Genomic DNA, 27251 nt, shown 5'->3' with positions numbered 1-27251 from the left:
AGTGAGATTGTAAGAAAAACCTGAATGCCTTTTATGTTATGTAAACTGAGGTCCTCCAATAAAACATCCGTTTGAAATCGGAATCAGAAGGTGGTAGAATGTAGAGTCATCATCTGCTCTCCTCAGTGTTCCCCTTTACCAGTGTTTGCCACCTCTGTTTTTCATTTGACATTCCCTTTTTCTTTATTATATTTTAAGGGAATGACTATCCTGAGATTTTAATTTATAAGAGTATTTGAGCAACATATGGGGAATGAGTACTTGCTATAGCAGCCAACAAAGGCAAGTCATTGGACTCAATCCTAGAAATTAAAAAAAAAAAGAGAGACAGACTTTAAAATATAAAGTTACCTTCACAAAAAAAAAAATAAATACATGAAGATATTTTTTATCCATTTTTTTAAAGAAACTGAAAGTGTCTTGCTATAACCAAGTTCACTGTTTAATTATTATTTACTTCTTATTAGCAGTACTCATTGCCATCACTCGTAACATACCAGTTAACATAGGCAATCATTTCAAAACCAAGATGTATGATAACATTTAAGTCAAAAGATAGTAGTATTACATCCTGTGGTATTGAATCTTGTGTGGTTTAAATAAAACCTTTTGTTTATTGCTAAACTATAAGCCTCGGCCTGTAGTCTTACCAGTAAGTAGGGACCAATAAGCCCAGTTTGAGAAAGTACTAAACATCAGCTTAGGGATTACTGTGCATTCCATGTTTTGAATACAACTCAGTTTACCATACAGTAGCCCTTTCTTACCAAAAATGACCAAAAGGTGGGATTATAAATTATTACGTAATAACAATACCAGAAATTTGTCTCAAATACAATGGTCAATTTCCAACCATTTCCAAATACATCCTGGCCTCTGAGCAACTTTATATGCATGTATTTATACACATACACGCTGAGAGAAGTGCTTACTTCAGGGTTTCACTATCTGTAACTACATTTCTCAGTATGAAATCTCAAACAGTCTGGATAGAGAAATTATTTTTTTACCTACACTGCTAAAAAAACATTTTCTTGGGAACATTTATTCACTTCTTCCCCCTTTCCCCTCTTCTGCTGTCAGCAGGTGCATCCCTGAAGGCTACGGGCCAATCAGGTACTATTATTAGAAACAGCTGCCAAAAAGGACACCTGTCTATTTTTCTACACTTTTGAGAGCCCCTCTGCCCTCAAGATACAATGGCACCATCTAACCTTCCAAAAAATTCTCAATTATTTGTTGAGATTAAGTTTTCATTAAGAAGACTACGACAGAGTGCATACGAACGCACGTATAACCTTATAATGAGCAAAATCTAAGCTTTCCTCATTCTGAAGATTTAAGAATGACAAGTAATTTGTTCTTGCTATACAACTGTCTCTCATCATGATTTCCAGATGGCTCAGTAGAACACATTCTTTAACTTTATTAGGCAAATGAAAGAGGAGAATGCTAAATATGAAGTAAGAAGCAAGTCCTCCTGGGAACAAGATGTCAACATTAAGCAACTGAAAAGGAAAACAACTGCCCCAAGTTTTGCTATTGGCTACAACCAATACCTGCAATACTCACCCCAACACAATTCCTAGTTCTTTTACATGCACTCTTGTATGTCCTCGCAGATATTCTGAAAGCATTTTGCTTTTGAGATACATCTCTTGTAGTCTATCTTCAAGATGCATTATGCACTGTAAACAGACCAAAAACCTCAGAAGGGCTTTAGCAATCAAATGCAAATTCTGCAGACATAGAAGCTATAATGAGATGCTTACATCTTAGCTAGAGCATCTTTCAAACTGAATCTCTACTCCAAAATCTGAAAGAGGCAATGGGTTTTGTCACAGGTGTGCTAACAACATTAAAGTTACACTATTCCCTCAAAGGGGAAACCCCCTCAGAGAAATGGGACATTCCAGCTTTCTTGAGCAGCAAGTCTGTAGCACAAACTGCACATCCATTTTCCACCCAAGTCAGCCACAGTGTTTCTGCTGACTTAAAACAGTTTTAACCCAGTTCGAAGACACTCAAGACATTTCATAAGAATTAAACCAGAATCAAGATATCTTTGTTATAAGTCAGTGCTATTTTTTTCTGAAAGACTCATTTTAGACAACAGTTCATAAAATTAGCACTAGCTCTAGGGATCAGCCACTCAGGAAACGAAGACTCAAGTGGAAGACACCATTACCTATTTGTCATAAAAGTATAGCTCTTTGGCTGCTTGCTTTTCTGTAGAAGCCAGGATACAAATCCTTTTTACGCATTTGTTTTTATTAGTCCTTGGTACCTCTAGTTTAAAATTGCTTAAAGATATAATGCTGTTTGCCAAAGGGTAACAGTTAAAGTTGAAACACCAATGTAATCACTCCCCTTTTCTTTCAGCAGTAGCATGCTAGAAATACATATGATTTCTAAATACAGTCATGTGATGCATGGTAATTTCTCATACGTCAGCTGCAGGAGAGCAGATGAACCTTAGCTTCAGAGACAGAGAGGGTTTTTCTGGTAAGACAAGGCGAGTAGGTAGGATATCTTCACAAGGTGAGTAGGTAGGATGCCTTATCGGCTATTTTGTTCTATGACAAAAGGTACATTCAATTTGGTATATTCCTTCTTTCCACAGGAATGACCACTTCAAAAAAGTTACATTAGTTCAGCTCTCCAAACGCCAGGAGATGAAAGCAGGAAGCACGTGCAGAACCTGGCATAATCAAACGTATAATCATCCGGCAGGCACAGACAGCAATTAGAAACAGTAGCAGCAAACAGCTTCAGGCCATCCTTCAATGTACTTTTTGAGTTGAATAAAAACCAAAAGTATTAGAAATGAGATCCTGTGAAACCAGTTTTGCTAATTAAAAAATAATGAGCAAAAAAGACTCACGCTTGTAGGCAGCCTCCTATTTTTTTCTGACATTCTGAAGTAAGATGGGAGTTTTTTTTAATGATTCTCTGAGTTAATGTCTGGTGTTAATCACGGAGGACAAAGAGGCACTTTTAAAAAATGTGCTACATCTTAGTAGAATAAGATCACTGCTACCAGTGAAAGGAAGGCAAAAGCTTTGAGAGTACTTTGATCTATTTGCTTCAAGCAAATTTTCACTCATGCTGTTATAATCACAACACTTCTGATTCTAGCCCAAAGGGAAACGTTTTTATCATTTCCATTACAGGTAACACTAATGCACAAAAAGCCATAAGCACTTCCTTAGTGCTGATTCATGAAGTAGCAGTTCAATAAATTTCAATTCCAGTACTCATGCTAAAAGTTCTGGATTTTTTTAAGTTGCGAGGTAGCAAATAAGGAATAATCCCACATTATTCTGAGAGAGATTCTTTACATAAGAATATCTGCTCCTCCTGAATGTTGAAGAATCAAAAGACGTATTTCCCCATAAGCTCAGTACCTGCATCCATTTTGTTCAAAATGTCCACACTAAAGGAGGTACAGGAGGTGTTTGTGTGTGTTTGTGTGTTGTTTTTGGTTTGTGGGATTTTTTTTATTTTTTTTTTTTTTAATTGGCTTCCTCTTCCTCACTGACTAACTAGAAAAAAAAAATGTCATGTCACTTCTAAAATAGAAAAGTAGCTTAAAATGGGTTTAAAGGTGCAGGTACAACTTTTGAAATATTGCTGATAAGCAGCAGTTGCAATCATCACTTCTGTGTCTCAAGTTGGATTTAGTTTTTTGTTGTACCTCAAAAAAACAATCCCCCAAACCTTCCTCATCTGAACAGTAACTGCCCATAAAGAAATACGTGCTCCTAAAGGAAGCATTAAAAGTACTGCATTAGGCTCATCTCTGATCAATATTATTACACGGTTTTGCCAAAATTTGAATCGATAGAATTGCTACAACAAAAAAGTCATACTTCTCCACCTAGAGTTGAGCAGGACATTTAACTTCCATGCATGATGGTTCTGTTTTAGCAAAGAGCTGTAAAATCCACTGACCGAAGGATCATAAAAAAAAAATTTACAAACTACAAGCACTATCACTTCACTGTTCCTTTTTGAAAAACATTCCACCTGAAAAAACATTCTACATCCAAACCTCTCCCACACCACACAAAGCATAAATTACATGCACAGACCTCAAGGCAACATTGGAAAGAACACTTTGGCTGCAGAATCAACTATCCAGTTTAAAAGTGCCACAATTTAAAGTGTTACTGTTCAAGTGTAGGCTATAATTTTAGCCAAATTTATGTACTTTTCAATGCCCAGAAGAATCTAGAGACAACATTGACAACAAACCCACATATTTTGACTAGCACTTGACTTCAAGAACTTACTTGACTTATAGTCAATAGCACTAATTTTATCCCAAGCAACACCAACTAATATTATTTCCAGCTGTTAGTGTTTAGCTTCACCTTCCTCTTCCACTTCCTAGCACAGTCACTAGACTGGCTTCCTAAGAAATTTCTCAAGGCTACATGGTGAAGGACAAACCAGCTGTGCTAATTGAAAAGGAAGTGACTACTGAAAAAAAACCCCCACAACTCCCCTCACCTATAATTGTGCATTGAAACCTGTATTAGAATTACCACTGCCAGACCTGTAGGCAATTTTGTTGTAACTGGCAAAACCAGCATTACTGATTTGTTCATGAACTCTACTATTACTGAGGGGAGGAAAGCGTGCCGTGGGATAAGGAGTATGCAATATGACAAGATAGCATCCCCCCCTGCAACCCACCCACCCCCGGGTGTTTTCAGGTTTCAGTCTCCTCTCGGCAGTCCTATGGAGACACGGGCAAGGCTACCTGAGACAGCACTAGGTGAAAGGGTTGGCTAAAATATGCCTAAAAAAGATGGGTTAAGTAAACAGAAAGAGGCACAACTGTTTGGAGAGGAAAGAGAAGAGGCATCTACTGCATGGGGTTGGATAGAAAGCTCAAAAATAGAAGTTGTATGCTAGAAACAGGTTGGGTACATACAAGCCTCAACACCACAGAGAGCAGAGAAGTGTGGAAAGTGTACAAACACAAAATAAAAGCCAGATTTAAAAGAAGGACCATGCTAAAACTGCTCCAACAGCTTTAGCTTTGGAATCTGTATTTTGGAGTAGTTAACCTTTAATCTGATCTATTAGATGCAAATCACAAATAAAACAGCGTCTGTCTCTGGACTGTAGCATGCATTCTTTTAAATCTGTTGTAACAACCCTGCATTATCTGAGGCATTAGTTCACTGGTATAGCAACACGGTAGACAGGATTCTGCTATCTCAGCTAAGCAACCTTCATTAGCTTCAGTCTTCAGTAAAGAAATACTTACAAAATCAGCTGGGACGTTGAGTTTGTAAAGCTGTAAGATAGACTGCAATAAACTGGATACTTGACTTGACACCAAAACATCCTTGCCTAACTTCATATTGTCCATCATCTTCCTCTGGCTTGTGGCTACTTGTACGTTCCACTTATCTGTGTCTGCAATAATGCAGACAGCTTCTGCTATGGGCTCATCTAGCACTGGATGCTGCAACAGATACAAAACACAAACATTTTGTCACACTTTCATCTACATTTCCACAACTTCGTTTGAGGTTCTACTTTTATTCACACTGAGGCAGGGAATAAGAACGTAATCCAACTAGTCGTTTTTGTCCAATAGGAAACCAAAGGCATCAAAATGAGAAGAACACCAACTTCAGTGACACAGTTTACATTCAGCAACATCGGATTGGTTAAGCCTTAGCTGCCAATTTAATTGAGACTTTAAGCAGTGCTTCAAAGTCACTACTCCAGTGTTATTTCCATTGAGTACTCATCCTTCCCTGAAAAGATACATTTCTTCCAAAATGAAAGGAGTAATAATTATACTGATCCAGTGATTTTCATGTAGATTTAATGTTTCAGAGATATGTGAGGGATTTCAGTAAGCACAAAGTATGTATGAAGAGGCAATATTATACTACACCAATCTGGTGTTGTTTGAAGAACTTACACAGCCATCACTGTTTCAGATAGTACATGAACTCCAGCAGAACAATTCTTAAACACTACAGAAGTTGTTCACAATTACTAGATAAAGGTATAATATTTCATACTAAGGTCACATAGTTACTTTAGTAAACGGATAGTTATAAGTTAATTATATAATTTAGGAGTATCTAGAATAAGAACATGGCAACGTCCTTTACCTATAATTTCTGTAGTCAGTAATTTCTGCTACAGTCTAGTATAATACAGGCCTCCACAAGACTTCATCTCCCTTGCAACACATGCCACTAAGTGGCAAAATAAGATATTTCAACTTACATACGAAGTAATCGACAATAAATTTATGAAATATCTACAAATTTCTTTACTGTTGTGACTGAAAAGAGCAGTTGGAGGTTTTTTTTCACTTGTTTGTAACTTGAAGTTGCAAGCAATTCTCCTCGTGCTTGTCTTTGAAGAGAAGCCTTAAGGAGGATAAAGGAAAGCACGTGATGCTTGCATGACCAAGCTTTGCACGCAATGAATGAAGGGCTTACATCTTTCAAGAGGGAAGACACGTCAGGTGGGGCTGTCAAGAACAGGTAAGTAGAAAGAAATCTATTCAAAGGACCTGCTTCTGTAAATCTCATTAATATCACAGCTCCTGCTATGACTCAGAACAGTACTTTAACTCACATGCATTGCATGAAGTAGGTCTGCCAGTAGACACTGCTTGAGTTTTTCATCGTTATTTATTCCATGCAGCACTAGATCAGGTATATATGTATGACAGTAACCACCTAGAAGTGACCTCCCAAAATTCTTCACGCATTGACTGCTGATGGTATTTGACCTGAAATACAGAAACACAAAGCAGGTAAGACTCTTGCTTGGAAAACTGCATTTGGATTTTACATGAACGCAAAGTTTATCACTCCTGCTTCTCTGGCAAATATTAATCAGCAATCATACTCAAAATACAGTAAACCAATTACAGGTGCTCTTTGACACAAGGATTTTAAAATCTGAACTATGTATTCCTTCAAATTCCTTTCTTCAAAAGGCAAATCTGCATGTATTACAGCTTGCGGTATGTACAAGCTCTGTTCTCTGCAGCTAAAAAGTTTGCCAGTTATGAGTTTTCTCCAACTCAGCACAACAAGCAAACTCTTTCTAGCTACCTACCTGAAGCATCAGCAAGCTTCCTGTGCACCTGTAAAAGTCAAAACATCTCAAAAAGTACGTCCTCATTTATTTCAAATCTGTCATTAATTGTCAACTATATCAAATCTAAACAGTTTCCAGTTTAAGCAAACGTTTTGCTTGTCCTCAGATGTTCTGTCTACATGAAATTTCAGGCACTTTATATTAAAAAAAAGCTTTGTTTACCTTTTAATTAGACATTTGAAGAACACCTTTGCCACAAAACTTCAGAACCTGAATCTGCTCTGTCTTGGTTTTCTTTTTGATAAGTCTGTTTACAAGAATCCTAACCATATGGGTTTGTCTGCAAAGAACTTAGTCAAGATCCCAGAGGATTTCAGCCTTGAAACACTGAACATCTTTAAAGTAGCAACAGCTTTTGACTCCATTTAGTCCTAAATGAATTTAAACTTTACCTGGGTAAGGGAAGTTCCACTTCTGCACACTCTTCAAGTCTTTTGCTGACATTGTCATGCTGCACTTCATCAGGGATACAACAATCGCCTTCTTCATCGCTGGCTCCAAGAGCACTGTCTGAACTCTCATTCCTTGGAATGTCCCCTTCAACTCTGAAGGAGATTTTCCTTCCAGCATCCCCATAGGGGACATCTTTAGCACCTACTGTAGGGGAATCCTGTTTGACAGCAGAACCTGCTTCTATGCAGCCAGGGGAACAGTTTTCCATATTGCCAGAGCATAAAGTTCTAGTTTCTTTCAGGCTTGGCAACTTTACAGTTTCTATGTTATCTGTGGGCAAAAGTGGTTCACTAGATATTGTATTTGCTAAATTAATTTCAGTTCCTTTACTTTCTGTATGTTGGTTAAGTACACTCTCCTTCCCCTCACAGGGTGGGATCTGAGCGTAACAAACATTACGTTTACTGAAAGGTATAAAGTCAGCTTCACAACTTTCTTTTTGCTTCTGGGAAGCATCCCCAGTCAGATCTGGGGAACTTGAGACACAATGTATCACCTCCGGATTTTTTCTGAATGCCTTCAGATTTTCTTCAATTTCTCTTCTATGAGTCTCTAAGTCTGACTCTGGGGATGCAGAGCTTCCAATCTGAAAGGTGACCTTTTCTAAGTGTGAACTCCTGTGGCCAGACCTTTCAGGACAAGGCAAGGCATATGACCTACTAGACAACTGCTTTTCCACTTTTCTCTCATTCTGGTTCTTGTTGTTCTTTATATCTGTTAAATCCTCCAAAGAGGATGGCTCTTCAGATTGGTAGGATATGATTCCTGCGTCGGTGACAGCTGTTTTCCTGCCATCAGCTGCTCCTTTATGGAAACTGCTAGTTAGACAGTCAACAGTTGCTTCGGCGTTCTGACTGGCCTTTCCTATGGCTTCTCTCTTTTCTTTTGAAGAGGCTGGGACAGCATGAGTGCTTTCTGGGTCACGTACCCACTCTGCAGGGCTACTGTTCTTACTGCCATCATTCTTTGGAGGTAGGATTGGAGGCACAAGAGCAGGCTCATTTTTAACAGTGACAACCACGTAATCAGACTCCTCTACCTCTCCCTTTTCTAGTGCAGTTGTGATTTTGCTTCCATTTAGTACTTGCTCTCCTTCCCCAGGCCTCTCACTCCACGTCAGCTGGTTCTCCTGCAGCTCAGAGCACCGAATGAAGTAGGTCAGAACATAGAGCAAGCGCTGCACCAGCTCCTTGTGTTTTCCAACAATAACAGTTCGAGTCAGCCTAACTGGAGAGCCTATGGCACCGTAGAGATCACCTACACAGGAAAACAGAAATTCCACATGCTTATGTTCAGCTGTAACATAATCTATACCATTGAAATTCAAAACATTCTGAAACAGCATTTACTACAGACACAAATCAGACAGTTAATTTTTTTCACAGTAAATTCATAAATGTTGAAACTGACAACAGGGGATGAAGAGGAATACAGATCCAGATCAACTCTGAAGCCAGCTATATGACTTTCTATTTTTCTACTCATTTTCTTTCACAAAGTTATTCTGTTTTATTGCAGTCACTTATTTTTCCATGAAACAGGAATTTTTGTCAGATAAAAGTCTAAATTGTACTTTTAAGGACTAAGATGTCAAAAAAAGAAAAAAGATTCAATATTAGCTCAATAAATAAGGTTTTGTGTGTTAAGTTGGAGTCAGCCTCACTAACTTGAGCATTTGTCTTTGGCAGGGGGTAGCAGAGAACTAGAAAATAATTAACTACCTAAAATACAACTGTAAGATGAAGGGTAGGTATTACAACATATTCTGAGTGCCCCCCAAAAACTGGTTACTTGCTAGTTCATATATCCGGAAGAACTGCTTTTTTTAACAGAACTAAGGTCATACATATTCTGCTTTCAACATATTTGTTTGATAGTGGTAACTACCTTCCAGCTGCCTATAATATTCTATCACGCGAAGGGTTTCTATTTCAAAGCTCTTGAAGAGGTAAACACCGATAGCTAATAAGGGAATGCTCACACCTTCTATCAGACAAAGATGGATTAACTCAAGAAATGTCAATTACTAGGTTGAGTTAACCCAGTTGTCTTCACCTGACATCCATTAGAGAATACTCACTAAACCATCTTTGCCTAATCAAACTCTGGCTAGTATCACCAGCAGATGAAGAGACAACCACCAATTGAAAGCTGTTTTCTTTAGTCACCTTAAGTGTTCACCTTGAAAGCGTGCAGCTTTATCAGCTACCTGCTCATCTAGCACCTTGTTTTAGGTGCTAAGCCCTTGCTCAGGATGCCTGAATGCTGTGGATCAAGTTTGCCACCAGCATTTTGTACTAACAGTAAATAGAAGTTACCATCAGAGCTTCAGGAAGGCTTCTACTAAGGGCAAGAGGACCTCTGGTTTTAAAATTAGGAGACTGAAACAGGGAGAAAAAAATTTAAAAACAACCAAATGCCACATTTATGCCCAGCCTCCTCTTCACCACACAGAACTCAAAAGGAATAGGGCTTCTGACTCCATTCCTGGAAAACAAGGATGAGACCGTAATTCCACTGCTCTCACTGCCCTCACTGCCTCCCCTGCCAAAATCTGCCGTTTCCCATCAAGCCACTCATGCACTGGAGAGGCTGCTGTGTTGTGGCTCAGTGTGCTGTCTTCTTCCAGTTAAGAACACCCTTGCAACCAGCCCCAAAGCCTAACATGCCAGGAAATTTATTCCTCTGTAAGGGAAAGTGGGCTCCAGACTACTGAGCTGGAACTAACCTCAATGCCTGGTGGGCCACAAGGACTAACAATTTGGACAGGAAATGGAAAGTTATCTTTTTACTTTTGAATGGAGCACAGTTGCTATGGAAATCAGATTCAGACTTCATGTTGATTTACACAACTGACTTTATATAAAACCACTACTAGTGAGACAGTACAAGGAGTCAAAAATGTGGTCATCAAAACACACTAATGCCTACCGTTAAGATCATTAGGTTGAAGCTGATGGTTAAGAGACAGTGGTACAATTACATACTGATACAACTGTAAGTAACTGATGTTTAATATGTAATGCAAGCATAGGTCTGAAGGTGGAAAGACAGGTATGTCCAAATCTTTTCCTTAATAAAAAGGTATTTCTGTTCTGAAGCACTAAATCCCATGACTTTCTCCCCCCTCTCATTCTAAAGAGCACCAGCAGAGGGCAATATCTTACTTCCATTATCAGTTAACTGCAACCACCTGACAACAGCTTTTGGGCTTTTTAAGAACAAAAAAAAAACCAAACCAAACAAAACCAGAAAGCATTTTGCATTCAGGCACTGAGAACTTGGCTAGGCCAATGCGGGTAGCAACAAACAGCCTGGGAAAGCAAGAAGAGAAACAGATTCTTGAATAGTCACCAGTGGTAGCTCCTGGGAGTGACCACAAAAGCTACTGTCGACTGATCTTATGCCTCCAGTCCAGCTGGTTTTTATAACCCCAGGCCTGACTCCATCCTCAACACTCTGAGCAAGCTTCTATTTTTCCCTCCAAGTCTAATCCATTACTCCCCTGCATTACAATTTTAAAGACATCCTAAACCAGGAAACACTTTTACTACAACTATAAGGCCAAGGTAGCAGCTCTTAGTTTCGTAAAGATTGTTGAGAATGACAAATAACTGAGACAATTAGCAAGAAAATGACAACTAGTAAAAGAATAGTGCAAAAGTTACGTTACTGCTTTATCGTGCATGTGTGTTATTTTACATGGCAATACAGTATCTCAGTTAAAGTTAAGGCTGATCTGAATTCAGACTCTCAGATGTTGCCAGGAAGAGGAGGAATTTTCACGGATTTACCACTGGCAGCAGTATTCTCTCTGCTCTCATTTATCTACTCATTCGACATTTAATCCCCTGTATCAAGATGACTTATAAGGTATAAAATGTTTGCCAGAGAACAGCCTGAGGAGCTGAGCATAGAAAGAAAATCTTGGCCCAAGTCCACTCACATAACTGAATGAACGGAGGTACTGCCAGTTGCCAGACTTCTACTCTGTTGTCTTGGTGTCCATCCTAGCTCTGTGAGAAAGAGATAAAAGGAGGCAGCCAGGGGAATTTCAACTATAAAAGGCCTCTCAGGCCAAGAGAACTCCCCTTGTTCTCTCTTGTTCACCCCAAACTGCTCAGACTGTTCACAGCATAGAACCATCTTAATACTTCTGTACCAAATTACTTAACCAGGCAGTGTATCAGAGCAAAGGGGACCAAGGGAAAAAACAGAGCACTCTGTCTATGCAAACAGGCCTCCAAATGCTCTGTTTAACCAGGCACAAGACATCTGGATCACAAGTAGGTCTTAGATAAGAGGAGTAGATGCAGGAAGGTGCGAGTTACAAAGAAACCTGAAGCTTTCCATGTCCTACTGACCAAGCTGTGCCCAGAGAGGGTTATAAGGATGAGATTTTGACAGCATGTTCACAGACTGTGATGTGCGCTTCTCAGAGAAGGCCTTTATAGGAGGATGGTCAACTGGCATCACTGTTGGGACCCAAGCCAGATGATATGTCAGCACCGCAGTTAACAAAGCGGCAAAGAACCTAGGAAAAAGAACATGATCAAAGTAAAGTCAGCAAAAGAATATCCCATTAAGTACTTTAACATATCCATGTGCACTGGGAAGCACACAAGCTTATTTTATTAAGAGGGTGGAAGAAACTTACTGATTTTTGTTGATCTGTTCTATCAGAAACGTAAATTCTTTAAGAAAACGCTGGCAGAGCTGATTCTTTTCTATGGTGCTGGACATCATATTAAGCCACACAGGCTCTGCAATCCTTGGAACAGAATACAGGTTCCAGATGGTAACTCTGCTCAAAGAAAATTCCCAAAAAGAAAGTGTTAACATGCACATTTCAACCTTGAAAATACAAGTAGCCCCTATTCTCTCCTACTGTCCACTGATTCTCTCCTACTGTCCTCTGATTTTTATTTCTTTTTGTAAGCTCTAGGAGACTAAGGAAACTGGAAGTTTTCCAAATACCCTAATTACTAGTGTCCAAGAACACTAGTTTGTTTAATGCAGTGTACCAGTAACTTGGTGTCTCCATAGGAATTACATATTTTGTCTTCCCTTTCTTGCATTCCCCTGTGTATTTGTATTCACAGAAACAATTCAGATAGCATTTTGAGGGGGGACAGAACCCACTCTATTCATTGCAGTGATCCAATTCCACATTCTAGACATTCCAGGAACTCTGCTGAAGCAAAGCCTTGCCTCTCTCTCCTGGGCTGCCTTTCCTGGCCTCTAGCCATTCCTTCCTTTCTTAGGCACCAAAACAAAAGCCTCTGACAGCGACTTTCTTGTCCATTACACACTTCAGCATCTATGTCTAGGAGCAGACAACTCATCTGCCTGAACACAACAAACAGTCCACTTGTTTGCACAAGCATCAGTAGAAGTCAACTGTTGAAGAGATCTTAAAGACTAACTGACAGTCCCAGGTACAGGTGAGAGCAACAGAACTACTTTTACTCTCATTCTGAAAATGACTGAGCTGGCTTTGCTGAAGTTTTCTAAAAAAAAATTTACTCAATACCCAACACAAATTTAATTGACACTAACTTCACGACTGGCTAAATTACAATACCTGCATTCAGTTGCTTATAACTGGAAGCGAGAAACATCTTTAGAGGGACATGGGAAGAGCTCTTCTTGTAATTCAGAATTCCATCCACTCACCTGAATTCTCCCAGGGCATCCATGACACGGCTGATATAAACCTGCACCCTTTGGCTGGATTCTGCTATTTTTCTACATGAGATCATGGCCTTGATTAAGAGTTAAAGACACAAAACAGCTTCTTAAAGGATTCACATTCTTCATCTTTTTAGCTTCATTAACATAACAAAATAATTAAGATCTAGCCCCAGTGCTACACAGCTGCTCAGGACAGCAATAGCTGCCCACCTCCCTCCACCTCACAAGAGAAGACACCCAAGACTGGACACAGGGAGAAAAGAGAACATTTTTGAGAGTTAAGGGGATGACTGTAAAAAAACCACTGTGTGTCTCTTAGTGACTGCATGAAAGACAGAACATCATCATTTCCAGAGTCTCCAGGGAGTTAAGAGAACCTCATAGTGAAATATGGCAAGAAGGAAAGAAACAGAAAAACCACTCCTAGCATAAAACCCTCCATTCTCACTCGAAGTAGCAAAGAAGACACTTCTTTTTCAACAAATGCTTAATTCCTACACTGGGCTCAGGCTCAAGACTACATGTGTAACGAGGGAGGGAAGCTTGAAACCACACACCTTCTCCCACTCTTCATGTATCAGATTCTAGAATACTTCATTCCGTTTGACACCCATTTTTCCACATTAAGGCAAACTAGTATTCTGTACCTTTTCTATTGCATATTTCAGCTTGTTCATGTGAGATTCAAAAAGAGGGAAGTGAGAGAAAAAGAAATCTTGGAAGTTTCTTTGTGCGTCTTCTTTTTCAGGCAGAGAAAAGATTATGCTGATTGCAATTTTTTTCCTCCGAACCATTGCAGGATTGGAGCTGCAGCTTTCATCAGCCATACTAAACATTTCTTCAGTGGACCTGTAAGACAGATTTGTTAGGACAGTTACCTATGTACTGAAAGGTAATTCATTATCTATCCATATCTCTACACAGAAGGTAATTTATTCTTAGGTCTCCTTTGACCAACAACACAAGACTTTGCTGTCACCTGCCTCTGAACAGAGGATAACCAACATTTTGATGGATAAGATCTGTTCCTTCAGATAGGAGGAAGGCTACACACACCCCTGCCCCACAAAGAGGCCAGTTCCTAAAGTGGTGTGAACATTTTCCTCTGAAACAGAGCTACTACAAAAATCATTCCTTCTGGATTTAATGGAGACTAAGAAAAGGGAACGGAGACACAATACACAAAATCATTAGCATAAAAAGGTACAAGGTAATTTCAGAACTGTGAACTGCATCCAGCACTTAAGCTCCTAACTAGGTGCTCATGAAGGAAGATGGGAAACGTTACCTATGCTGTTTCAAAATCTTAAGATGGATGTTTTAATGCACTTAACGATGTGAAACAAAACTTTCTATTTTAACTGAAGACAAAATGTTGCCATTTAGTAATTACTGCAAAAACACCAACTTAACTCCTACAAATACATGTGTGCTTAGCTAAAAGCCTGATATACGATAGTTTAAAATCCTTTGTTTGCACCTTAAAAAAAATTTAGAAGTGGCTATATAATCATCATTACATCCCTAAGTGATGTTTATTCACTTGCAGTTCTGCCTTTTTTTCAACAGTCATGCCACTTTTCAATATTGTACATGGGTTGATAGCAGGACCAATACTGCTCAATATCTTCGTCATCAGCCTGGCCTCTGGATCAGAACACACCTTCAGTGAGTTTGCAGATGGTGCCAAATGGGAGGAAAACTGTCAGTGCCCCATAGGAGGGTACTGTCCAGAGAGGCTGTGGAATCCCTGTCCTTGGAGATTTTCAAGACTCAATTAGACAAGTTCCACAGCAACCTGATCTAAGTTCCAAGCAAGTCTTTTTGCACAGGCAACTGATTTGGATGATAGCCAAAAGCCTCAGCCCAGCCTAAGTTTTTCCCTTGATTATACAAAAGGGTGGCAATCCCCTCATCCTCCATAAATACTTGCATTGCAGTGCTAGGTACTGATGTTGCTGGATTTACAGAACTATTATTTTTTGTTGCTTAAAATCTCTTGATCAATTTAACTGAAGTCTTTAAAAAGTACATGTGTGAATGAGTAAAACAGTACAGTCAAAATGTCTTCTGAAAGGAACTTTAATCAAATAATGGCTTTTAATCCACTGGGAGATTATAGGGGGAGAAGGGTAAGAACAGACAAGAAAGCCATTAGAATGCAAATGGAGACATACAGAGCTCATGCAGAAAGAGCTTGGGTTTGGAGTTTTTGTAAGTTAGGGCAACAACGTCAGTGAGTGGCAATCAAAAGCTTGAAGGCTTTTCATATCAGAATTATCTTGAAATGGAGCCTGTGGCATTTATAGACCACTATGAAGCAATTAACAAGACGAAAGCCCCAATGCTAAACATTCATTCCAAGTTAATTCTAAAAATAAGTGGTTTACAGTTTAATTGGTTTGACAAAGTTAAATATACAAAAGTTTCTCATCACAGAGGTATGAGTCCAGGAATACAGGGAAAACCACACACAATAAAATCCCAGCAAGAACCAGCTTGTGGGAAACCAGAGTTCAAGGCAAAAACATAACCTCATTTGAACTTCAGGAACTTGCATGCAGAGACTGAAATTCCCAAGGAAATTGGGAAAGGATGGTCAGTCAGCATTTAAGAAACATCACAAGCTTTTGTGCTGCTTCCCAGGAACAGAAATTGAAGAATTCAGGTCTGTGAGAGAAGCCTTTTCAACAAAGCTACTAATCTAGCTTGCTTGCCAATTGACTACATGGAGTTCCAGCTACACATCTCATTTTCTTTGAGCTATTGGCCTAAAACAGCAGTCACAGAGATTGTAGAATCTTGGCTGTACAAACTGAAGCACAAACTCTGCTGCCACTGAAGTATTCAACCAGAAGCCTACTGCTTCTCTAGCAAGCAATCAGAAAACAAGTATCTGAAGAGGCTTTTTGGCTCAGAAAGAACGCCAGTTCAAGAGTAGTTCTAGATAGTGGAAATCGTAATGTCTTGTTTCCCAGTACCTTTCCTCAGCATAGATTCTCCAGTGTGGAAGAAACACAAGCTACTCCCCCCTACAGTGAACAACCAGCCCCAAAAGACTACTTTTCTCTAAACAATTTGTTACTTTCATAACCCTCTGAGAAAATTTCCATTTGCGAAACTTTGGCTGCTTCTTAAACTGGGCTGAAATTATCTTATTTACACTACGTGTTTTAACTTCTTTGCATGCATTGCTCTCAGCATTATTTCCTTAGGAAACTAGGCTAAATAGTACCTCAAGTTACTGAAAGCAAAACATTTATTAGCTTATTCTCCAAGTGTGACAGCATGATTTAGAAATCGTGACTGCTACATTAGCACCACTGCCTGATTCTTCATGTTAAAAATGGTTTGGTAAGAATGTCCAGGAAAAAGCAGGAAAAAGCTTGAAGTGTGAACACTAGGGCAGTAAGTCTTTTCAGAAAGGCATTGGTTTGCCTTTTTTTTTTTTTTTTTTATTGACCACATATTTTAACTGGCAACTTTTAAGTTTCTCTTAATTGAAAACAGTAAAGAGGGAGAGAGGCCAAACAGTAGGAATTTCTTGTAGCTCTCACTAATTCCATGCTGTCTCTCAGTGAAGGTGGATGAGTACGTATGAACAGATAGTCAAGAACCATTTGCTATTTTGGAGCTTGGAAGGGAAGAATTTGCTTATTAGCTATGAAAGGTCTAATGCATTCCATACTTTATGTGACTGAGCTACAAGAGCTAATAAAATTCCAAAACAGGAGCCAAGTTTTTTGATCACAGCTCTTTTTTTTCTTCCTGTTTTGGCAGAAGTCACATCAGGAACATCCTGTACCAGCCAAGACAGTCGTCATGGGCTGTTACTCCAAAATTTCAGTAACTGCTCACTAGTTAGAGTTCAAAGTATAATGCAATAATGGCAGCAGTGCTGTTACAGTCCCTTTCATCTCAACAGGATGCTCTGTTCCTTCAGAAACAGTTTAATTTGCTTTTCACAATGTGGCTTCAGACACAGCCTATACGTTCAATAAAATCACATTTAAAACTGGGCCTTGCAGTTCATATTCAGCCAAATTTTTGATCTTTCTTCACATTGGCAATCTTATGTAACATGCACAGAAGTTAGACTGAATTGAGAGCATTTAATAACAGGATTTGTCCTTTTAAAGAAAAGAGGCTTAAGCTCTACATAGCTTAAATTACTGCCAAACAGCTGTTGTAAGGAAAAAGGTGCTGCACTCACCACCTTGGAATAATTCCATTCTCTAAACTGGTTGTCTGACTTCGGAGCCAGCGACGTTGATAGCTGCTAGAAGATGATGACGAAGAACTTGGAGATGGAAAAGGAGTGACCAGAAGACTGCTCAGAGATGCTATCAAGAAAGCAAGAAACCCCACATACACCGAGTTACAAAGAGGTGGTTAAATATTTTTCTTTCTGCTTTATCTGGGAACACAAATTCCCACAAATACTGCTCTTCCTTGCTAACATCTTTTACATGACTCACTTGCAAAAAGAGATACAATTATTTTAAATAAATCTTGCTGCCTAAAGGCATTCAATTCTTGTAGTCAGAGATCTCCCTTGCAAGAATCTATTAAAAATGTTTTTGTTCTAATTAAAAGCATTGTGCCTTAAGAGGGGCTGCCCTCACATTACAATGGACAGATCCCTTGGCCTCCTTTTCCTATTCAGTGCAAAACTGTCTTCTCTTCCTTTGCTTTACAAAGGCTCCAGATGGTTCTTCCTCCAAATTATAAATTGGTTAATACCCCAGAAAAGGATGGCTGTAAACAAAGAATATCATTACAAGTATTCTTGCATTAAGACTTGGGACAAAAGCAGAAGGAAAATCACTTAGCAGATAAAAAAAAATTGGGGGATTTACGGGTCGTAAGGTGCCTACATTTCAGGTGAATCACCGCAGCAAAGAACTGTAACACAATTGCAAAAGCAGGCAAATAAGACAGCAGATACCTGACCGAGCAATGCCACTGTCTCTGTCCTCATTTTGTCCTCTGCTAGGCATATCAACAGGTGTGCTGTGTGCTAAAACAAACAGACCAATCAATAGAAATATATTACATAACTCATCATACTATTTGTCAGCATTTAAAAAAATGTTTAAGTTTAAAGGTCATAAAACAGCAAAGTTACATCCTCTACTGTTACTCAAATAAGCAGTACGGTGTAAGCAGAGGGGGCAGCAAACAGTATTCCCACACTGAGGATCAGGTTACTCGAGAAAGTTGGTTATTTGCCCCAGTCTAAAAGCATCTTTAAGAAGCTTAACAACATGAATAATGTCTACACTATCAGAAAGTCAGATATGCTTTGAAAAGGAGGGTTGGTGGTATCCCCATCTGTCACTCTTCACATTTTTATGTGTGTGCAAGACTGTAATTTTACACAGCTTGACATCATAATGAAATAGTCAAATATTAAGCTTCTGATTCACTCCCCAAGCAGAGATTTACTATCCACAAAACTTCACAGTAGGAAACATTCAGCCTACATTTACACAGAAGAAGTGTTAGTAGTGCAGAGTCAATCAAATTGTAGAGCATGCAAGATTTGCAAAGACTGTGAAGAAACTGCAGTGGTAGCCCAGTTCACATTTTTGCAGTTAACAGAGCTAATTAGGCCTAAGATCCACCCACCTGCATGTGTCATCAGTATGCCTGTAAAAGGAGACCTTATATGGTTTAAAGTTTTGAAAATTAAAGAAGTTGATATTGTTAAAGAAAAAAAACCCTTAAAGACTCCCAGACTTAGCTCACGAATTAATTGTGAATGTCTGCCATAAAATTAAAAAAAAGTAGCAAGAGGTAAGAGAAGAAAAAGCTGTACATCAGGCAAGACACCTGCACACCAGCAAGAAACCAGCTATAAGCCAGGAAACATAAGTTCTCTAAGAAACCTCAGGGCTTATTTATAACTAAAACACTGCATAAAAGGAGCTTTAAAATTAAAAAAGTAATTTCAAAAATATGAACAAAAAGCAACTTCGCTTTTTTTTCTTAAAGACAATTTTTAAAATATAAGCCAGATACATCTGTTGTTGCTATCTTAGCCCTTTCTGTTCCTAGAGAGTAATTATGTATGTCCTGCAAGGATTCAGAAGGAGCTGGATTTGTGTGTGCACATGGATGGGTCACACTGTGGCTGGCATTCCACACAAACCTGCAAAGAAAGAAGCACTGCGGATGAGCCGGAGGGGACCTCCTTCAGACACACCCTGCAGCAGCTTGCTGCTACACAGCTGTAACACACCTACGAAACAAAAGCAACGTGGAGAAAAATGCAATGCAAAACCAAAAGTTTAAAAGAAAAAAATAAAAAGGTGATGCACAGGAGAAAACTGAACTGAACATGAACAGATGGACTCAAGTTGTTAGAAATGCATAGAACCTGGAAATATTTACCTAAATTACTTCCACTGCGACAGGTTCCCAAAGCATTTTGATTTGAGCTCAGCTTTCCCAGGCTGGGATCTTGGTTGATGCATTCAAAGCTATCTTGTAAGCTATGAAAATGGGAAAAAGCCAGTGTTCCTTAAGAATGTGATCAGCAGGCATTAATATCAGCTTGAGAATTAGGCTCAGATCATGGAAAAAAAGAAGGCTGAAGATTAAATTTGGAATCCAATGCAAGAACCAGTACATTTTCTGAAACTGTTAAGGAAATAGGCATTTATTTTCTAATAGGCTCCCTCTTTGAATTAAATTTCTGTAAATCAAGTAAATTTCTGTATTTCATATCTGGGATTCAGTTTATTCACATTTGCCCATTTTGGGGACAAAGAAAAAAGGGAGTAGATGAGAAACAGTCTCTCTTCTGTCACTGTCGAAGGAAATGTAAGTGAGGTACAGGGACAGAAAGCTTTCTCAGCGTATACCCCTTCCTCACCCTTCTGGTAGCAGGAAGGGATAGAAATTTGATTGTGCAAAACACCTAACCTCTAAAGTTTATTGCATGCCCTCAACAAATTTAGAAGCAGAAACTCAGATATTTAGTTTTTTAAACTTGAGTGGCCTAGCTGGAATCTATCACAAGAATCCTTCTCCACCGTTGCCATTTTTGATTTTCTGCCAGAATTTTCCAATGCAGCTAAGGCAAATTTTGAAGCAGCAACAGAAGGACTACAACAGGAGAAAGAAGGAAAAGCAACTGCATTGGATGGGGAAGAAAAAAAAAAATTCTTACTTATTGTTGCTCTCACTGAAGCTTCCTACCCTGGCTGAGAAGACTTTACTTATCATCAGCTGTGGGGGAGAGCTGAAAGGATAAACAGTCATTTCAGTGAGTCATGCATCGCAAGTGCCTGACAAGAGAGCGCATTACAGAAAAGGCCACTCACCGTATATAGTGAATTTTCAAGGTGGAGCCTTTGTAACTCATTGCCACTGAGCCAAACATCATTTCTCCCAGCATGTTGACATCAGAGGCTGGTCTCGTGTACTACACAGACAAGAAGATGGGAAGAGCAAAGTCAGTAACAACCTGGCATACTATTTCCATTTAAGATAGTGCCACAGTGCTACATTTTGAATGGAGAACCAAGTAAGTTCTGCTTTTCCATGCAGACTCAGATCCTATGTGGTTCTAACACACCGAGTGCAAAGTATAAGTAAGTGGAGCAGGACAGACATACTCTATGTCGCTCCCTACGTGGGCATTGTCATGCTTGCTCCACAGAAACCTCCAAAGGCAAGAAAGAGGAGAAAAGATGTACTGTGTTTCCAGAGAAATGGCTTGTGTCCAGCAACACTCCCACACAACCGAGCGTCTGATAAAACCTGTAGGTGTTCTAGGACTTAAACTCTGTGGTCCGGATTCGCAAGCACTGAACTGTCTTCCTTATTCAAATGAGTAAATTCTCCTTCCCTGCCCTTCTAGAAAGCTTTTTAGGAACATTTTTGATTGGAAAATATTTAGTGAAGACTGTTTCTAGCTAAAAATCAGACCAATTTCTTCTTTTGTTTCAAAGATGGATCATCAATAGCAAATATGGAGAGAAGTTTGTTAATTCTGAAGGAAATTACTTACCTTGTAGTTAAATATAATTTTTACCTACATTAATCTATCATGCTTGAAATTACATTTTTCTAGATTAAATGTTCATGCTTCCACTGAGAAAAAGCCAGAGCACCTAAAAAATAGTTCTCTTAGAAATTTCATGTTATAGTAAGACAGACTAAAGGGACTCTCAACATACCATGTTCAATGGTTTCTTTAGAACTGACCTGAAGCATAGGTAGACATCTCTCAAAACAAGAACAGAAATTGGTACATTGCTTTTTATGACCTTCACAAATAACAATGCTATTAAGTATCTTTTATAGCTCTTTCAAAGACAGAACCAAGAGACTAAAAGGTTAAGATATACCCACATGTTCTTACTCTGCAACACTTTAAAGACAGGGTAGGGATCTCAAGGTTCAGACTAGCTTGTAAGATACTAGAAGTACAACTTCTAGTCATTCAGTGCATATAAGTTGAAGGCTTTTATACACAAAATTCCTCAGTAAAATGGACAAATACAAGCAAGAAAAATAATTAACATTACCTGATACTTCGGTATCTGTTCTTTGATATTCTGCATACAGCTTATTGAAGGATTATGGGAAGAAATATTGTTGTTCCCACTGGTTGCTTGGCAGTTCTTGGCAGAAGTCTTTACAGAAGCATCCTCTGCCATTTTCTGTGTCAAGACAGAGCAACAGGATGAAAACAGTTAAAGGAATTATGAGAACTCCCACCTGTAGACAAGATTTTTCAGCACCATTTCTCTTGAACTACAGGTAAGCAACAGAAAAAAAAAAATTATTTGGTTAAAAAATGTGCCAATTTTACAAGATTTTTTTTTAAAGACCAGCATCAGAGAAAGTGCAGAACTATTTTCACATTCATATTGTCAGACAAATATTCATAGTAACACACAGTAATAGTAATTACTCAGAGTTCCACTGGAAGATTATTCCCAATTGTTATAAATGTCTTAGTGTAATATTTGCCAAAGTTTATATAAAAACGTATCATCTTATGGGTTGCTTACTAACCAATTTCTGTAATCACATGCACAATTAATCACACAAATTGCATATTACTTTTGCTCTCCACCTGATTAGCAGATTTCTTCAACAGAAGAACAACCAGCAAAACCAAGAGGTGAATAATGCATCATATCATAGAATTATCAGGTTGTAAAATTTGTTAAACCTGTACAGGAGTTGTGTAGGCAAGGGAATACTTGAATGAATACCTAAATCCAGATAATGGTTCAAGTCAAAGTTTACTCTCAAGTCACTAAGTTTTAACATCATCTTAGAACTGACCAGAAAAGTCTTAAGGAAGTCTCAAAAAGATACCAATTATGTTAATGCTATTTGTATGTTTCATAAAACAAACTGCATTTAATTCACTGGAATTTGCTTAATACAGTTTTCTTGAACAAAACCCAGAGAGTATATTGCTTTCTTTAATGGCTGGTTTTTTGCTTTTTTTCCAGTTTGAATGTCCATTAGATGTCTGTTAAAAGGGCCACATTATTTCAAACATATTTCTCACATGCACTTGAAATTATATGAAGGGAGCAAAACTGTAACCTTGAAGCAATGAAAACTGCTTAGAAAGTCTTAGAAAGCTTACCTCACACTCTTTAAACTTTTAATTTATTTTAAGAAATTAAAAATACCTTAATGGACATATTTTTAATGTGTCTTAATGTAAACATTCATTCATTCATGCACATCAGAATGAAGCATATTTTTATAAGTCTCATTTTGCACCAGCACAGTTTACCTCATTGGGAACATGCGTTGGCAGAGCTCAGTTACTTTTTTTTTTTAAATGTCAACAAGGTACATGTAGACAGTTTACAGGAAAAACAAGTAAGCAGCCAAAAAGAAATAGCAATAACCTAGATGCTCGTAAAAACCGGCCATAGCCAAATTTACATCACATATTTTGGCCTCAGCAAGACAAGAAAGGAAGGATAACAGAAAATTAAACGGAAAAAAAAGTAGAATCCAATATTCCACAAGACTGATTTTTAAGACCATCACTTTGAATGCTACAGTGCAGTAACTGTACTAAGTTTTAGAATACCCAAGCCAGGATGACAAGATGATGAAATGGACAAAAGGAAAGATGCTGAAAAAAAGGAAGAACAAGCCAAGAAAAGTGGAGTGGAAGTAGATGACAAGATATTTTAAGAAAAACTTGAGTTTGAGTTTAAGCTACAATGATAATACAACTTCTTTACCAATTTAAAAATAAACTTATAGAATGCTAAAAAAGTGAAATCATAGATTTCTGTATTTTATCCTATGTCTGCATTTTTTACACATTTTTTCTGGCGTTGTATTTATGTGCTATTGCTTATCTAATCCCAATGTGACTGTCATTAGAGGTTTAGAAATGTGCCAGTGTCAGTAGTCACATGTTTAATGAGCTACTGACAAAAAATGCCTAATAAAAGTGGTCTGATATACGCCACCTGCAGAAAGAACTGGAGATTAGACTAAGAACACTGAAAGAAAATGTAGCATAATAAACAAATATATGGTTAAATACAATACATACCTGCTAGCTCCCCAATTAAGTTTATTACATTGTCTTTGAAGTACGCATCTGAATCAAGTTTTAGGCTCACTGTTTGATAACATACCAGATCAACGACCAAATATACAAGATATAATATCTATGTGTTTGTAGGCCATTCAAGGTACTTTGGCTGTTTTGAAAGGGTACATAGATTAGTGTCTGTCTGGAAAACAGATTACAGTCTGTATCCTGTGTTATGAAGAAGGTTATAATCTGTTTTATGCCAGTGTTGCATATAGTTTCTGGTAAGACATTTTGTAGTTAGCTTTCAGTTTAAAGTACCTGAGCAAGTGGAATAATTTCATATTTCAGTGAAGCCAGAAATATATTTCTTCCTCACATGCTGTGTGTTGTAAACCAACTTTAAGATACAAAGTAACAACCTTAATTTGGGGCGCTGTGGGGGAAAGCAAGCTTAACAGGCCAGTCTGACCCATTTACCCTGTTAAGCAAATGATCAGTCATCAGCTAATGATACTCAGCCTTACTGATTTGGCACAATGGCATATCTACAGTGTGACTGAAATAGAGATTGCTGCTTTTTAAGAATTTTCATAAGCAACTTCTACAAGTCACAACTACTAGTAGACAGCCAGTGATTCTACAATAAACCATGCTAGTCTTGACAGGCTGAAGCTACTGGCTGGAAGAAAGGCTTGAAAATGAACAAAAAATTGAAATACTTCAATGTAGAAGAGAAACACACAACTAGTAGGAAAAAAAACACACAAGCCAACAAAAAACAACAAACCAACAAAATGACCACAAACCAGAAAACATTGTTTTACTTGTCTTAAAAATCATCTAAGTTTGCTAGAAGCATTACACCACAATTTGTGTGCCTGGAAAGCAGCAAACATTTGCAGTGTCTAGTCTTGCATCTCCGTGTACCAACAAAACTTACGTGGCCATATACTGCCATGTATCAGTCCTGCACACTGTGGCACAATGAACCAAAGTGGAGTTGTTTTAATTCACATAAAGCCAACAGATTTACTAATCCAAACACCACAGGAAGACAAGCCTATTTAGAGACATGCTAGACATCACTGGAACAATGGGACTGCATAACCAGGGCTAACAACAAAAACCGATCCCAGCCACCACAAAAAAGGCCAAGGAAATACACAGTTTAAAGCGTTACAGATTGCTTTGCTTGAAAGCAAATCTGGTCTAAGCTGTTAAGCTTCAGTACCATATTTATATTATAAATGTCAACTCCTAGAGACATGTTCATGGGCTTTCTGGAATCTAACACACTCTTGTTGCGACTATCACAGAGTCAAGGTCAAGTGGAAGATCACAAGCAGGATTAAGAAGTTGACACTGCCATATTAAAATCCCTGCTTTTGGGAAAGGAGGCAAAAGAGCAGTAGGACAAAAGCAGAATTAACATTTCATACCTGAACCACAGCTTCATCAGTTTTGCGGACTGCCTTGGAATCAAACAAGACCTGTCTGCCTCTCCTCTCACAGTCTTGGTAAACTATCAGGCGGATTTCATTCAAGTCAAACTCTGAAGAGGACCAGCTGCAGATTACAAACACAAAATGTTAAAACTGTACGCTTACTTTGCAGGCTCATTTAGGTATTCAGCAAATACATGTTTTACTCAACATTTACAAGAATCAGGTTGTAATTGCAGAAATCCAACCAAAACAGATCTCAGAGAAGCATCTAAGCCCAGTGTCACTGATACATGCAGGCACAGTCAGGCCAGTTTTCATCCAGCCTTCCTTCAAAATTTTCCAGAAAGGGAACACAAAACTTTGTCTCAGCCATCTGCAGGGCTTAAATTTACTCCCTTCTCCATACACAGCCTGGATCATCCCTATTGCAAGGCAGGTGTACCATTTTGTGCAATTCTCTCAGTGGCAATTAAGGACAACGCATTACCACCCTTTTTTACTACAGCATTCACAAGGTCAAGGCTTACAACCTCCCTCATCCTTTTCTCAACACAAATCTAATTCTTTTTGACCTGTGCCTGTCAATATAAGTTATGGTTTTTCTCAAGTTTAATTCTTGTAACTGAAAGACAAGGGTTATGTTGTTCCATTATTTGCCCCTTCTTTTTTGAGATGTTCCAGGGTTTACAGAGCAATTGTGGATTATTGAGACTGTTTCTTTGACTACAATGAAACTCATTCAGTAGATGAAACCAGGATACCACTGAGATTCAGCCTAATGCAAAACAACTCTCTCAGGCCAGCATCTGCTCCTGAGAGATACACCATGGCACACAGCTTGCCTCCTCGTGTTACCACAGGAGGCTGAGTAACGCAACTGATCATGGCTGCGATGGCAAGAGACTATTTCCTAATTCCAAAGGCAGTTTGTTTGCACATCAGCACATGGAGATTTGCTCGGCCTCAGACTCGGTGACATGTTACATGGCTGGCAAGCTGGAATTAATGGAAAAAACCTACTACTGCACAAAGCAGTGCCACACAGCACTGGTGCTTAGCCATATCACCTCATCCCTGACCTGGACGGACCACATCTAGGGGGTAAGAGCACTGCTGTTATTAATAGTTGTTGATTTAAGGAATTGCATAACAGACTTCAGTCAAGGCCACACTGATCTCCCACCCAAAAGGATGTTTCATCTAGGAATTTTCCTGACCTATGGCCTACAGAGACGAAGTACAGAGAATCAAGGGAAGAGCACCAAAAAAAAAAAAAAATATATATATATACAGCTGAAAACCACAATTTTCTGAAGCTATTTCTTTTATTCTGTGCTCTGTTAACAGCCGTAAGTCAATACTGAGGTAAACACCAACTCCTGCTTGAGTCAGTAAGGTAACCATGGGCAACTGCTCTATGAGCACACTCGGAGACTTGCAAATTTAAAATTATATCCATAGCCAGTTTAATTTCTTCTTTGTGCTTCATGTTGCAGAAAGAAAAATAAGCCCAAAATAGGCACCTTTTTCAAAGATGAAAAACCTTATGAATCTGGAAACTTTTATTCTATTTTTAAATAGCTTGGGACAGAATAAGGCAGATACCTATTTCCAGGGTAAGGTGCTCTGATACAAGTGTACTTTATGTACACAATACACAAGGATCTGGTACACATCAAAATCAGGTTGCAGAACAATGTTAAAGGCTGTTTCACCATAGACAATGAGGAAACTTGTTACTGTGTGACATGTTGCCTTCAAAATGCCAGGAGTGCCAGGCAGATTTCTTTTCAAGTCTTCCCTTTCGAAGTGAGTCACAGCATTAAGTTAATCTGCATGAGAACAGACCTGATACCATTGTTAGATAGTTGCCCAACAAAGATCCTACACACCTCACATACACAGAGAGCTGCAACTACACCATCTGTTTTAAAAGTCTGTTACTAGTTTCTCAGCCCACCGAC

The 27251-nt window shown here is 38.6% G+C and overlaps 1 protein-coding gene across 1 annotated transcript; it reads right to left on the bottom strand.

The window, feature by feature from the left end:
- Positions 1–223: 223 nt before the first annotated feature.
- On the bottom strand, positions 224–21971 carry FNIP2 (folliculin interacting protein 2). The gene is made up of 16 exons (XM_008936565.1): positions 21840–21971; positions 20631–20731; positions 20477–20548; positions 19696–19796; positions 19454–19543; positions 18248–18319; positions 17513–17642; positions 13947–14148; positions 13282–13370; positions 12263–12409; positions 11970–12139; positions 7545–8862; positions 6622–6778; positions 5282–5482; positions 1573–1688; positions 224–302 (listed from the first exon to the last, which is right to left on the bottom strand). Exons 1-16 carry the CDS (start codon positions 21969–21971, stop codon positions 224–226), a joined length of 3177 nt encoding a protein of 1058 aa, XP_008934813.1.
- Positions 21972–27251: the final 5280 nt, after the last annotated feature.

This window comes from Merops nubicus, unplaced genomic scaffold (assembly GCF_000691845.1).
Source record: "Merops nubicus isolate BGI_N331 unplaced genomic scaffold, ASM69184v1 scaffold14413, whole genome shotgun sequence".
NCBI classification, from domain to species: Eukaryota; Metazoa; Chordata; class Aves; order Coraciiformes; family Meropidae; genus Merops; species Merops nubicus.
The sequence above is the reverse complement of the archived record's forward strand: the minus strand, read 5'-3'. Positions and strand labels throughout refer to the sequence as shown.

Bases quoted from the DNA above. Each gene is read 5' to 3' on its own strand.
- FNIP2 (XM_008936565.1), bottom strand. From the start codon at position 21,971: ATGGCAGAGGATGCTTCTGTAAAGACTTCTGCCAAGAACTGCCAAGCA. The intron at 20,732-21,839 runs GTAATGTTAATT...TTGTCTGTGTAG, and splicing joins AACAGATACCGAAGTATCAG to TACACGAGACCAGCCTCTGA. The intron at 8,863-11,969 runs GTCAGTAGGACA...TTTCCTGTGTAG, and splicing joins CCCTCTCTGGGCACAGCTTG to GTGATCTCTACGGTGCCATA.